The 11854-nt window shown below is 44.4% G+C and overlaps 1 protein-coding gene across 3 annotated transcripts; it reads left to right on the forward strand.

Annotated features, from left to right (window-relative positions):
• Positions 1–12: 12 nt before the first annotated feature.
• On the forward strand, positions 13–10640 carry AAMP (angio associated migratory cell protein). 3 transcript variants are annotated; one of them, XM_075284650.1, is made up of 13 exons: positions 13–139; positions 721–886; positions 1091–1243; positions 3681–3800; positions 3991–4130; positions 4513–4593; positions 5637–5781; positions 6093–6176; positions 6382–6497; positions 7594–7688; positions 8103–8193; positions 9459–9613; positions 10094–10640. In XM_075284650.1, exons 2-13 carry the CDS (start codon positions 745–747, stop codon positions 10167–10169), a joined length of 1398 nt encoding a protein of 465 aa, XP_075140751.1. In that variant the 5' UTR covers positions 13–139; positions 721–744; the 3' UTR covers positions 10170–10640. The 3 variants fall into 3 exon arrangements, with proteins under 3 accessions (XP_075140751.1, XP_075140748.1, XP_075140749.1); XM_075284647.1 differs by having other exon boundaries at positions 13–135; positions 718–886; XM_075284648.1 differs by having other exon boundaries at positions 13–135.
• The last annotated feature ends 1214 nt before the right edge of the window (positions 10641–11854 follow it).

Genomic DNA, 11854 nt, shown 5'->3' on the forward strand with positions numbered 1-11854 from the left:
GCTCAAGTTAAGTTGAGGCGTGTGTTTTTAGAAGGAGGAGCGCACGTGTGTCAGTCAGCTGCTGCAGGCCGGAGAGGACAAGAGGGGGCGCCACTGACCCTGCCCCTCAGCTTCGCACCATTACTGAAGTGTATTGTAAGTTTTACCCTCTTTTGTTCTGGTTCTGAGCCCTTAGTGGTCCTAGAGTAACCATAGCAAAGTAAGGCGTGTGCGGGGGTGAATGGGTTAATCAGCTGCAGACTCCTATGGCGGGTCCTTTGTATCCTGGGCATGTTTAAGGTCAGTCCTCTAGGACTGAGGGGGAGGGGGGGGTCTCAGATCATGTCATGTGATGTCCTGTCATCTAATGTCACATGACTCTAGTCACATGATCAGTGTCCTCCAAAATCCATCACCAGTTCCTTGTTTTCTGCTTGCTGTCAGTGAATGAAAGGATTATATTTACATGTAAAGAACGTCTACAGCTGAGGGTTTGTGACAGTTGTAGTAGGACCACTGTACAGGCTCAGGACAGAGGATTGTCCACTCTGCCTGCAATTGTAACAAACCCTCAGCGACGAGAAGTTTTTGGTCTGTTCATCGTCTGCCTATAACCAACCATGTTCCCATTCACTGACAGCAAACTGATATCCTGAGATGATAAACGGCAGCCTGGATTATAGTAGAAAGCTGCAGGTCTGTGGCTTTGGGCAGATAAGATCTGTGTTTAATCCTTAGCAGCCGCTGTCACCCTGTGTCCCGGTGATGGAAGGAGCGGGTGGCGGTGATGGAGGAGGCTTAGCCAGTCCGGAGCCAGAAGAAGGAGCTGCAGCAGCGGCCGTGGAGTTTCATGAGGATGAAGAGATCATTGAAGTGCTGGAGCTGAATGAAGGAGAACCAGACCCAGGTAAGAGGCCGGGCCTTGTAGGACGGTGCAGGGACCTCATACTGATGGCTGCTGTCTGTCGCCGCCCTTCTGGTAGTCGTGCACTGGGATATTGGCACCGATTGGCTACCCCATGTATATTGAGGCCTCAGGTCTTACTGACCATTTTAGCTTTGGAAAGGCAGAAGTCTCAGATGTTCAGTAACAATCCTTTCTGCTCCTCAGATGACATGGCCACTGACGTGGTGGATGTGGATTTTGCGGATGAGGCAGAAGATGGAGAGATGGGAGATGAGGAATCGGACACAGAAGATGAGAGCGAGGAGGAAGTGGTCCAGCATTATGATGACAGCGAGCTGACCTACTCCAATCACAGAGGTATCGGCAGGACCCTGACGTCATGGAGCACAAATTGTATTAAAGGGGCTTTCTAGGACAAATGTTTTTTATTGACTTCTTGCCTGGGCGCTTTATGTGCTGAATGGGCTTCTGAGCTGGGTCCAATATCCGGTCCTGTGATTGAATCTGTTATCCAACAGATCCGGGTCTGATCACGTGACCAGGTGTCAGATCCAGCCAGGAGGCCGAGCATTCAACAGATAGTGAACCTGTGTAGGAAGGAAGTCAAAAATAGTCCTTGGAAAACCCCTTTAACTATTTTATGGACTCAAATCCATTGCTGCAAAAGGCAAAGTCAATCAGCACGTCTTAACAAAATGAAGGAAAGGGGTGCAGGTGCATGCTAGTGTGGCACCATGCACAGTGTCTTTGGACACTGAAGCTATTGCAATTACTATTTGTGTATAGGCTGTTTGTGGCCTGGTCAGTGTGGGTGCAGTAAGCCGGCCATACTGTGGTAAAAGGTGACATTCAGAGTTTCCTGTCAGTGTTATATAGGGTTAGTTTGGGCAGGTCCCCCGGCGGGGATGGAACATCTGAACGAACATTCAACAAAAAGCAAAGAATTTGTGAAGGTGCTGCTGTGGGTCCTCGTATGGATGTGACCTTTGCAGACCTTTAGAGATGTGATAGGAGGAACTTTGTTCTCTTCCTCCAGAATCTCACAATGCTTGCCAATTATTGAGACTAGTTAGGCCAAGAATATGGTCCATGGGCTTGGAGAACATGATCAGCAACTAAAAAACAGCAAAAAAGACTCCACAAAAAAAAACTATTTGACAAAACTCTGTGCTGTACGAGCATGTGACCACTAGGGGTTTTCAGTGGGCTGAATAGAAATAAACTGCTGTGTGTCTTCTGGACAAGGAAGATGCATGAAATCTGGATATGCTGAATGTACACTTAGGCTGAGTTCATGTCTGCGCCGACACATTTGTTTAAAGGGATTCTACCTCTAAATCGCTGTTTTTTCTGCTTTAGACGTTGGAATAACCTTTACAAAGTCTATTCGTCTCTTACCTTTAGACATGGTCTCCGCAGCGCCGTTCCTTAGAAATCCCAGTTTTTACCAGTATGCTAATGAGTTCTCTCACAGCTATGGGGGCGGGCCCCAGCACTCAAACGGCGATGAGGGTGTCCCCACTGCTGCCTGAGAAGTCTCTCCAGCGACGCCTCCTTCTTCAGCTGCATCCTCCCCTTCTCTGTCGTCTTCCTTCTGCGTCAGCTCCACCGCCTGCGCAGTCGGCTCTGCCAGCGAGACACTAGTAGATCTGACTGCGCATGCCGGCCGGCGGCCATATTTTCGAGGGCGCAATTGCGCGCATGCTCAGTAAGGTCTGTACAGACCCTCCAAAGCCTGGATGACTTCACTCGCGCGTCGGAGGTCTGTACAGGCCTTACTGAGCATGCACAGTACACTCTGTTTAGTGAAGATGTCAAGGAGCTTACTGCCCCTGCGTGCAATTGCAGCCTTGAAAATATGGCCGCCGGCCGACATGCGCAGTTGGCTCTACTATTGTCTCGCTGGCAGAGCCGACTGCACAGGCGTGGGAGCTGACGGAGAAGGAAGACTGCAGAGAAGGGGAGGATGCAGCTGAAGAGGGAGGCATCGCTGGAGAGACTTCTCCGTCAGCAGTGAGGACGCCCCCATCGCCGTTTGAGCGCTGGGGCCCGCCCCCATCGCTGCGAGAGAACTCATTAGCATACCGGTAAAAACTGGGATTTCTAAGGAACGGCGCCGCGGAGACCACGTCTAAAGGTAAGAGACCTTTAGACATGGTCTCTCTGCTTTTCTGTTTGGTAACCCAAACAACGTAGAACCAGGATGCCCCACCTGCAGACGCCATAGTGTAGTCCGCCATTTTTATACTGAAACCGGTCGAGATAAAAATCTTTGTTTTTGCGACATCCAACAAAAAAATTGATTTCCTGCTCGAAGCAAAAGTCGTGGAGGGATTAAAAAAAATTGTGATCTTATTAAAAAAAAAAAAAAATCTGGTTCTGTCAGGTTTTTTTTTTGTGCCGAAGCACAGACATGTTTGTGTGAACAAGGTCTTAGGTAAATCTCCCTGACTCATTGCATCATGAAAATTTATGCAAACTTCTACTGGAGCCTGCACATCAGCGTCACCATTTCCAAGATCTGGTTCTTCATGTCTGTGAGGAAATAGAGAGATTCCTGAAGGCCTGCTGCCTCTCACAGCTGAGGGTTTGCTGCAAATGTTTCTGGTCTAGGCCAGCTTTTTTCTGCTCAGTACAAATCTCTCTCCTGTTCGTTACAGTGTATCAGTGCGGGTGTAATGTAACAGTCTGGGGTGTTTCGCTCCGTACTAGTCCAATGATCTTTATATGAGGCATCACAACTGGGCTATTCGTATCTAGTGCTAAGACGTGTCTCATCTTTTCCTATTTCCAGGTTCCGTCATCAGCGTCAACCTGGACCCCAAGGAGGGCAATCTGGCAGTGACCGGCGGGAATGACGGAAAGGCCTGTGTATGGAGAATAAGTGATGGGGAGACGCTGTTTGAGTGCCAAGGTGAGCGTCATGTCTGACAGAGGCTGTCCCTTTCATTATTTGGGAAAGATTAGGCACTTTGTAGCTCATTGTTATAGTTCAAGCTAAATGGAGGACGGTTCAACATGCAACGGAGACCATGTCCAAAACGCGTAACCTGGCGATGTCTCTATTATGTGTTGCTGCTGTTATGACACAAAACTTCTTCCAGGTCACAAAGACGCCGTCAGATCTGCAGCGTTTAGTTATGACTCCAGCATGGTGGTGACAGCGGACAGGTGCGGTCTCATCCGGGTGTGGAGAGTGGAGGACGGGCAGGAGATCTGGTCATATGAAGTGCCTGATATGAAGGTACGTGGAGGATATGTGCGGTTATACAGTAACAATGACAAGGCCTCACATATAGTGACATAGTACATAAGATTGGAGAAAGGCACAGGTTCAGTCTATTAATCTACCAAGATATATCTATGCTTAAGATAGGCTATCAATATTAGATCTGCAGGGATCTGACAATCGGGACACCCACAGACCATTCGTATTCAGACAGTACAACTCTTGGTAGGTAAAAACAATAGAAATAGGAATTACTGGTAACGCAAATGGTTCCTCACGTCCTAAAGCTGCAGCACATATCTATACATATATATGTATTCTATATTACATCTATCTATTTACTAACAGCTACGTAGTGGTTACATCCTGGTATTAGATGTTCTCACTGTTATTCTAGGTGGACCCTCCTAAGGAGCAAGTATGGGAAGTCATCGTTCCTTATGTACTGCTTTTGGAGTCAAGGAAAGACAAATTACAGGCAAGATACATTATCACTATTATTCTGTATGGAGGCAGTATTATAGTAGTTATATTCTTGTACATAGGAGTAGTATTATAGTAGTTATATTCTTGTACATAGGAGTAGTATTATAGTAGTTATATTCTTGTACATAGGAGTAGTATTATAGTAGTTATATTCTTGTACATAGGAGCAGTATTATAGTAGTTATATTCTTGTACATAGGAGTAGTATTATAGTAGTTATATTCTTGTACATAGGAGGTAGTATTATAGTAGTTATATTCTTGTACATAGGAGGTAGTATTATAGTAGTTATATTCTTGTACATAGGAGTAGTATTATAGTAGTTATATTCTTGTACATAGGAGTAGTATTATAGTAGTTATAGTCTTGTACATAGGAGTAGTATTATAGTAGTTATATTCTTGTACATAGGAGTAGTATTATAGTAGTTATATTCTTGTACATAGGAGTAGTATTATAGTAGTTATAGTCTTGTACATAGGAGTAGTATTATAGTAGTTATATTCTTGTACATAGGAGTAGTATTATAGTAGTTATATTCTTGTACATAGGAGGTAGTATTATAGTAGTTATATTCTTGTACATAGGAGTAGTATTATAGTAGTTATATTCTTGTACATAGGAGTAGTATTATAGTAGTTATATTCTTGTACATAGGAGTAGTATTATAGTAGTTATATTCTTGTACATAGGAGCAGTATTATAGTAGTTATATTCTTGTACATAGGAGTAGTATTATAGTAGTTATATTCTTGTACATAGGAGGTAGTATTATAGTAGTTATATTCTTGTACATAGGAGTAGTATTATAGTAGTTATATTACTGTACATAGGAGCAGTATTATAGTAGTTATATTCTTGTACATAGGAGTAGTATTATAGTAGTTATAGTCTTGTACATAGGAGTAGTATTATAGTAGTTATATTACAATAGTTATATTTTTGTATATAGTATATATAGGTATAGTTACATTTTAGTATCTTCTACAATGTATTATTCTCATTTGCGCCCTCTGTCATGTCCGTTCCTTGCAGTGGTTGCAGTGGCATCCTTCTGACCATGTGATACTTTACGGTACACCAGATGGCAATACCTGGATGAGGAAAATCCCCAGTGGAGAGTGTAAATCTTTCCAAGGACCCAATGTTCCGGCTACCTGCGGACAGTTCTTACCAGATGGTAGGTTCTGCCTCTGACAACCAGGACTGATACTTTTCTTTGATTGGTTATTACAGTGTATTATTAGGGCAGTTGCTTTTTCTTATCTGAGCTCTCCTTGTATTATAAGTGAGGACACATCAGCTCTTGTAACCAGGTAACATTATGGGTTTCCTGCAGCAAATATCTTTTTCTGAATCATTGAATTGGGGTTTGTGTTTGTAGCGTTTCTTTGCCTAATGGGGTAATACGTATATAAGAGTCTGTGTACATTTAATGTTACAGTTGAGTCTCCTTTATTAACCCTTTAATTCCTTTCTTTTGTGATGAAGGTGAGAAAGCCGTTGTTGGCTATGAAGATGGAAGTGTATGGATATGGGACCTCAAACAGGGGAACGCTCTGCACGTCCTGAAAGGTAAACTGGATATATTGGTGTACTGCAGCACCCCTAGTGGACAGTTTGTGAATTGCAGTGTTAAAGGGGAGCTCCAGTGAAATGTTTTTGTGTGCTATGTTTTTTTCCTAATGCTTAGCAGTTTCTTTGTTGGTTCCAGTATGTTAATGGTCTCCTCTTTCCTTATTTAGTCTTATTTTACCTTCCTATGTTGATTGCGTTCCAGGTGCTGATGGCCATAGAGGACCCATGACCTGTATCTCCTCTAACGCTGACGGTAGCTTGATTCTCACTGGTTCGTTTGATTGCGACACCAAAATGGTGAACACTGCAACGGGGAAGGTGAGGTTGTCATTATGGAGAGATGTGTCATGTGAGCAATCATCATTCTGACCAACCGTCCAGACCTTGCTCCCCTGTGTAGACAGGTTGTCAGTCTCGCCTGTGTCACTGACTTTTTGCAAAGTACTATTATATCATCCTCTATCAAATCCGCTGGCAGCACTTAGACCCCTCACCAACCATCCCACTCCTCCTTTTGGTTCTGCATGTCTCCCCCATGTACATTGTGCTGCTGGGCAGATATTTTTTTCCATTTATAGGAATCGGAGAGCAGTGATATAACAGGTGAATGCACTCAATGATTAGGTCAGAGTTATAAAACGCCTCTGCCTCACTCTCCCTGCCTCTGCTATGTGCATTTATACTGTGTGCAGAATCTCCAGTGTATTCCTATGAGATGCAGCTTCACAAGGCTCCCCCCGACTCACTCTGCCTGTCTACAACCTGTAAGCTGAACTTCCAGTGTGTTCTTATGAGGTGCAGCTTTGTGCTGCTTTTCCCCAGGCTCATACTGTCTGTCTATGCTGCTCTTGTGTGCAGAATCTCCAGTGTATTCTTATAAGATGCATCTTAACTCTTTGCATCTCCAGGCTGATATTGCCTGTGTGCAGAATCTTCAGTGTATTCACAGTGTTCCCTGCTTGTACGACTTGACAGGGAGAAACCTAAGCCAAGCAGGAGGCGGGGGAGACAGGCCGAAGCTGTATCACATAAGATACACTGAGACGCAGGACGCAGAGCAATTGCAGGAGATTTATGTCCCTCCTGTATCTGTAAGCCAGAGGTATTATGGGAAATGTCCAAATGTCAGACAACCCATACATACCACACACCTGGTGGACCAGCGCCTCTACACTACTCTTTATTGATACTGGTGCTACGCCATAGAGGCAATAACATTTTTTTTTTTTTTTTTTTCCTGGAGTGCTACTTTAAATATCTACCATGTAATACTACATTTCTCCTGTAGTGGCCGCTGCTGGGAAAATGTACAACCATTCGCAAGTTTCCTCCTAGTCGGGAGTCTCGGGGGTCACTTCGGTCACACTAGTATTTCCCCCCCTGTATCACTGTCTGTATTACTTCTTCTCTGCAGGTTGTCGGAGTCTTCCAGATAGAAAGTAATGTATCCAAAGCTTCTAAAAATGAAGAAGATTTTAATTCGGTGGACGCGGCGGCGTTCTGCAATGTGTAAGTGTTCATGGTCTGATAATGAGTGGCGTCTATAAGACACTTGTCCTGTGTCGCTTCATCCATAGCCGCCCCACCTGCGGGAGATGTCTTACTACTATGTGGGTAGTGTTCAAAGACTCACGGCTATGGCTGAGACCACATGGCTTGTCTTGGTGAATCCTATACTTGTACAGTGGCTGGAAAAGCATCAGCCAAGGCTCAGTACCGCCAGCCATTGCTTATAAAATGCTGTAAATTCCCTTCAGGGGCTCCTTTTATATAACATTATATTATACAAGGCAATGCAAAATTCATGTTCTGTTCCCTGCTTGGGGTTTGCAAATATCCATGTTTTTACTCCATGATTTCTATGGTGTGACCGACCACTTGTGTCCTCTCGGGTATGTATGACCACGTTCCCTCTCTTTGCAGCCTGCCCCTGGTCGCGGTCAATTACCTGGATGGCTATATGGCGGTTTATGACACTTTAACACAGACCCTGCAGTATCGGTATCAACACAAAGTGAGTGATCTCTTGTTCTAGATTGTAGTTCTATTATTAGTGTGTTTATTAATAAAGATGAGCGAGTACTGTTGGGATCAGCCGATCCAAACAGCACGCTCCATAGAAATGAATGGATGCACCTGGTACTTCCGCTTTGACGGCGCCCGGCCGCTTAACCCCCCATGTTCCAGCTACGTCCATTCATTTCTATGCGAGCATGCTGTTCGGATCGGCTGATCCAAACAGTACTCGCTCATCTCTATTTATTAGTAAAATGTAAAAACAACCTACTGTATATACTCGAGTATAAGCCGACTTTTCCAGCACATTTTTCATGCTGAAAAAGCTCTCCTCAGCTTGTACACGAGTCAGGGTCCACAGAGCACAGAAAACTGGAAGGACCTGGAGGTCCTTTAGTGCTACTGCTCTGTGATTGGCTTGTCATGAGGTCACGTGACTGTGATGTCATCAAAGGTCCTGTAGCCACTGGTATGTAACATCTGCAGATAAGGTTGAGTCTAAATCCTAGTAGCTCCGCCCACACCAGAGTCCGATCACACGGTCATGACGTCATCAGAGGTCCTTTAGCACACGAGGATTTAGCATGTACCCTGCAGATGAGTGGCCAGGATTCATTGTGTCTTATGGAAGATGTCTGTTATGTGGAGGAGAGGAAGCTGCAGTAACGTGACACACAGGGACCTTGCTTTAGTTACTCTGCCTAGTAATGTCAGGCATTTCGGGTTATTCATTTAGTTTCAGTAACTCCATGCGCCTCACATTAATAACAGGTAACCCCATCATGTCCCTCCTATTAACCCCTGTGTGCCCCATATAAGGGTTACTAATATGTGAGACATATGGGGGTACTAATGAAGGACCTTAATTATGAGGATACCTAATTATTACCTCCATATGTCCCACATATCAGTAACTCTTATGTGAGGCACACAGGGGGTTAATGTGAGGGACATGATGGGGTTAACTGCTATTACTACGACCCCCATGGAGTTACTAAGCTGTAATGCACATGACCAGACTTTTTATCTGCAATGGTGGATTTCCCCCCCTCGGCTTATACTCGAGTCAATAAGTTTTCCCAGGCTTATATTCGGGTGCGGCTTATACTCGAGTATATACAGTAAATGGGATATTTCTGTCTAAATATCATTTGTCATTTTTACTGCGGCCTGAAATTGAAATGCAACAAACCCCCTCACCGAGTTGTGAGTGAAGGATATCGATGATGGCCGGGGGGTAACGTCTGTTCCTCTGTTTTCTAGTCCGAAATCAGACACTTCCTCTGGGACCACAACTCGCCTGTGATGTATACGTGCAGCCGGGACGGCGCGATCAGGCTCTGGGACTCTCGCTCAGGAGAAATGATCATTGAATACTGCGGTCACAAACATGAGATTTATGACATGGCCCTTAATAAGTGAGTATGAGTCTGTGTGTCGCGAGGGCCATGTCTGCCTTACCGGCACTGAAAACTGAAGTTTATGTGAAACCTGTCTAATGTCTATGGTACAGACTGCTGCAAAACTAAATACAATTAAAAAAAAACAAAAAACACTCACTTTACAGCCTTACAGTAAAGAGCAATGTTAGCATTTCAGTAGATATGAGTGAATGGGCGGGGTTATATGGGATAGCCTGCTGACATCACCCAGTTAAGGGCGGGGTTAACTGAGCAGGACTGATGTCACTTCCTTTAGCTTTGTTGCAGATGATTCCATAGTTTACGGTGGTCAACTTAAAGGGATAGATCATGACAGATTAGCAGGGGTCCGAAAGCCGGGACACTGGCCGATCAGATGTTTGAAGAGGCCGCAGCTGCAATCTTTCAATATCATTCGCAAAATAAAAAGTTCTCTGTCCAGTAACTTTGTGTCTTCATGTTCTCCTCTTATTTCAGAGACGCTTCCATCATAGTTACCGCCTCGGATGATCGCGAGGCCAAAGTATTCTGCTTGGAGAGACTGGACCGTTAGACTTGCCCCATCCTTTGTGACTGTTGCACGGATCCCATTCCTGATACAAGGCCGGAGCGGTTTCTTCTGTTCTGTACATGTTACATAGGTGCAGATGTATTTTACTTCACACTGACTTACTCACCCATGTGGGTCTCACCTATTTATACTTATTTATATATACAACGTGAACAAGATGGCGGCCAGCGTGTATGGGATTGCTCAGGAGATCAAGAAATTTGGCTAATGGCAGAAACTATTACCAAAAAAAAAAATTAGCCATTCCTCCCCTGATAAATGTTCCTCTGCTCTGGCCCTGGTGGCCCCTCCTGCCCCACAGTGGCTTACATGATAAGTATAGCCAGGAGCAGCAGCGATCTGACGGGGAGTAATGGTTTAAGCGATGCATTCATCCAATTTACTTATACAACTTGTATTACTGTTACTGTGTGAAAAATGCTGTAGAATATTAAAGAGGAAGTTTTTTTTTTATTATTTACCTTTACTAGCATCTGCCCACGACTTCGCCTGCGGATTTGTGTTGGCGCTGAGCCACTTCTATTTAGCCAATTGCTGTTGTGGATGATCCGCCTGCTCCCGTGTCTCGGCTCTGCTACATCACTGCATATGCGCAGCATACTCAGTTGTATGTACATCTCTGCATATGGAGAGCGTACTGAGCTGTGCTACAGTGCTTCCTAAGCTCTGCTACATCTGGCCATTTGGATTAGAGTGTTCTTATGTCAGTGTCTGAGCAGCTTCTGTGTTACAAAGGGCTGAATGGATTTTGCTGAAATTTGTCACAGTTTGATCAGCCTGCTCCCGCGTCTCGGCTCTGCTACATCGCTGCATATGCGTAGGATACTCAGCTGTATGTACATGTTTGCTTATGGAGATCCTACAGAGGTGTGGTACAGTACTGCGTAAGCTCTGCTACATCGGGCAATTGTGATTACAGGGGTTTGGTTATGTGACTGAACAGCTTCTATGTTACAAAGGGCTGAACGGATGTTGCTGAAATGTGCCAGAGTTCTCCCCCATCAGAGGCAGAACAACACATTCCGTGTCGTACTCACTGAAACTCTACACCTGATATACTCCTCTTGCCCTCACACAGCCTGCATGTTCTGTAATCTCCTGATCTTCTATGAGACTCCATTTTCATCAGCTTTCACACTGTCCAGCTTCATCCTATATAGCTCCGCCCACAAAATAGCATGTAGCTCCGCCCACTGCATAGCATGATCCTATTCTAGAGGGGCTCAAGGACCTGTGATGATGTAATCACAGGTCCTTTAGTGTTGTGTGAACCTACATTCCTTCACTGCGGTCGTGTAATGATGTCATTTACGTCAAAAAAAGTAGCCTATGTTTTAATCGGGGTTCCTATCTATGTATGTGGAAAATTTCATGCAAATCCGTTCAGATTTTTTTGCGTGATTGAGGAACAAACATCCAAACACACAAACTTTCACAGGAAGGAAGTAGGATTAGTAGGATTATAATATTAATGGGATAGGATTAGTAGGATAGGATATATCCAGGTGTGTATGTGTGTGTATATATATATATATATATATATATATAAAAATGTGTAGTTGCTGCTTGCTATAAGGCAAGGTACATCGTACATTCTAAGGCTACGTTCACATCTGCGTTAGAGACTTGGACACAGTCTGCATCGAAGATTGCTGGACAGAAAAGTG

This window comes from Leptodactylus fuscus, chromosome 8 (genome assembly GCF_031893055.1).
Source record: "Leptodactylus fuscus isolate aLepFus1 chromosome 8, aLepFus1.hap2, whole genome shotgun sequence".
NCBI lineage: Eukaryota > Metazoa > Chordata > Amphibia > Anura > Leptodactylidae > Leptodactylus > Leptodactylus fuscus.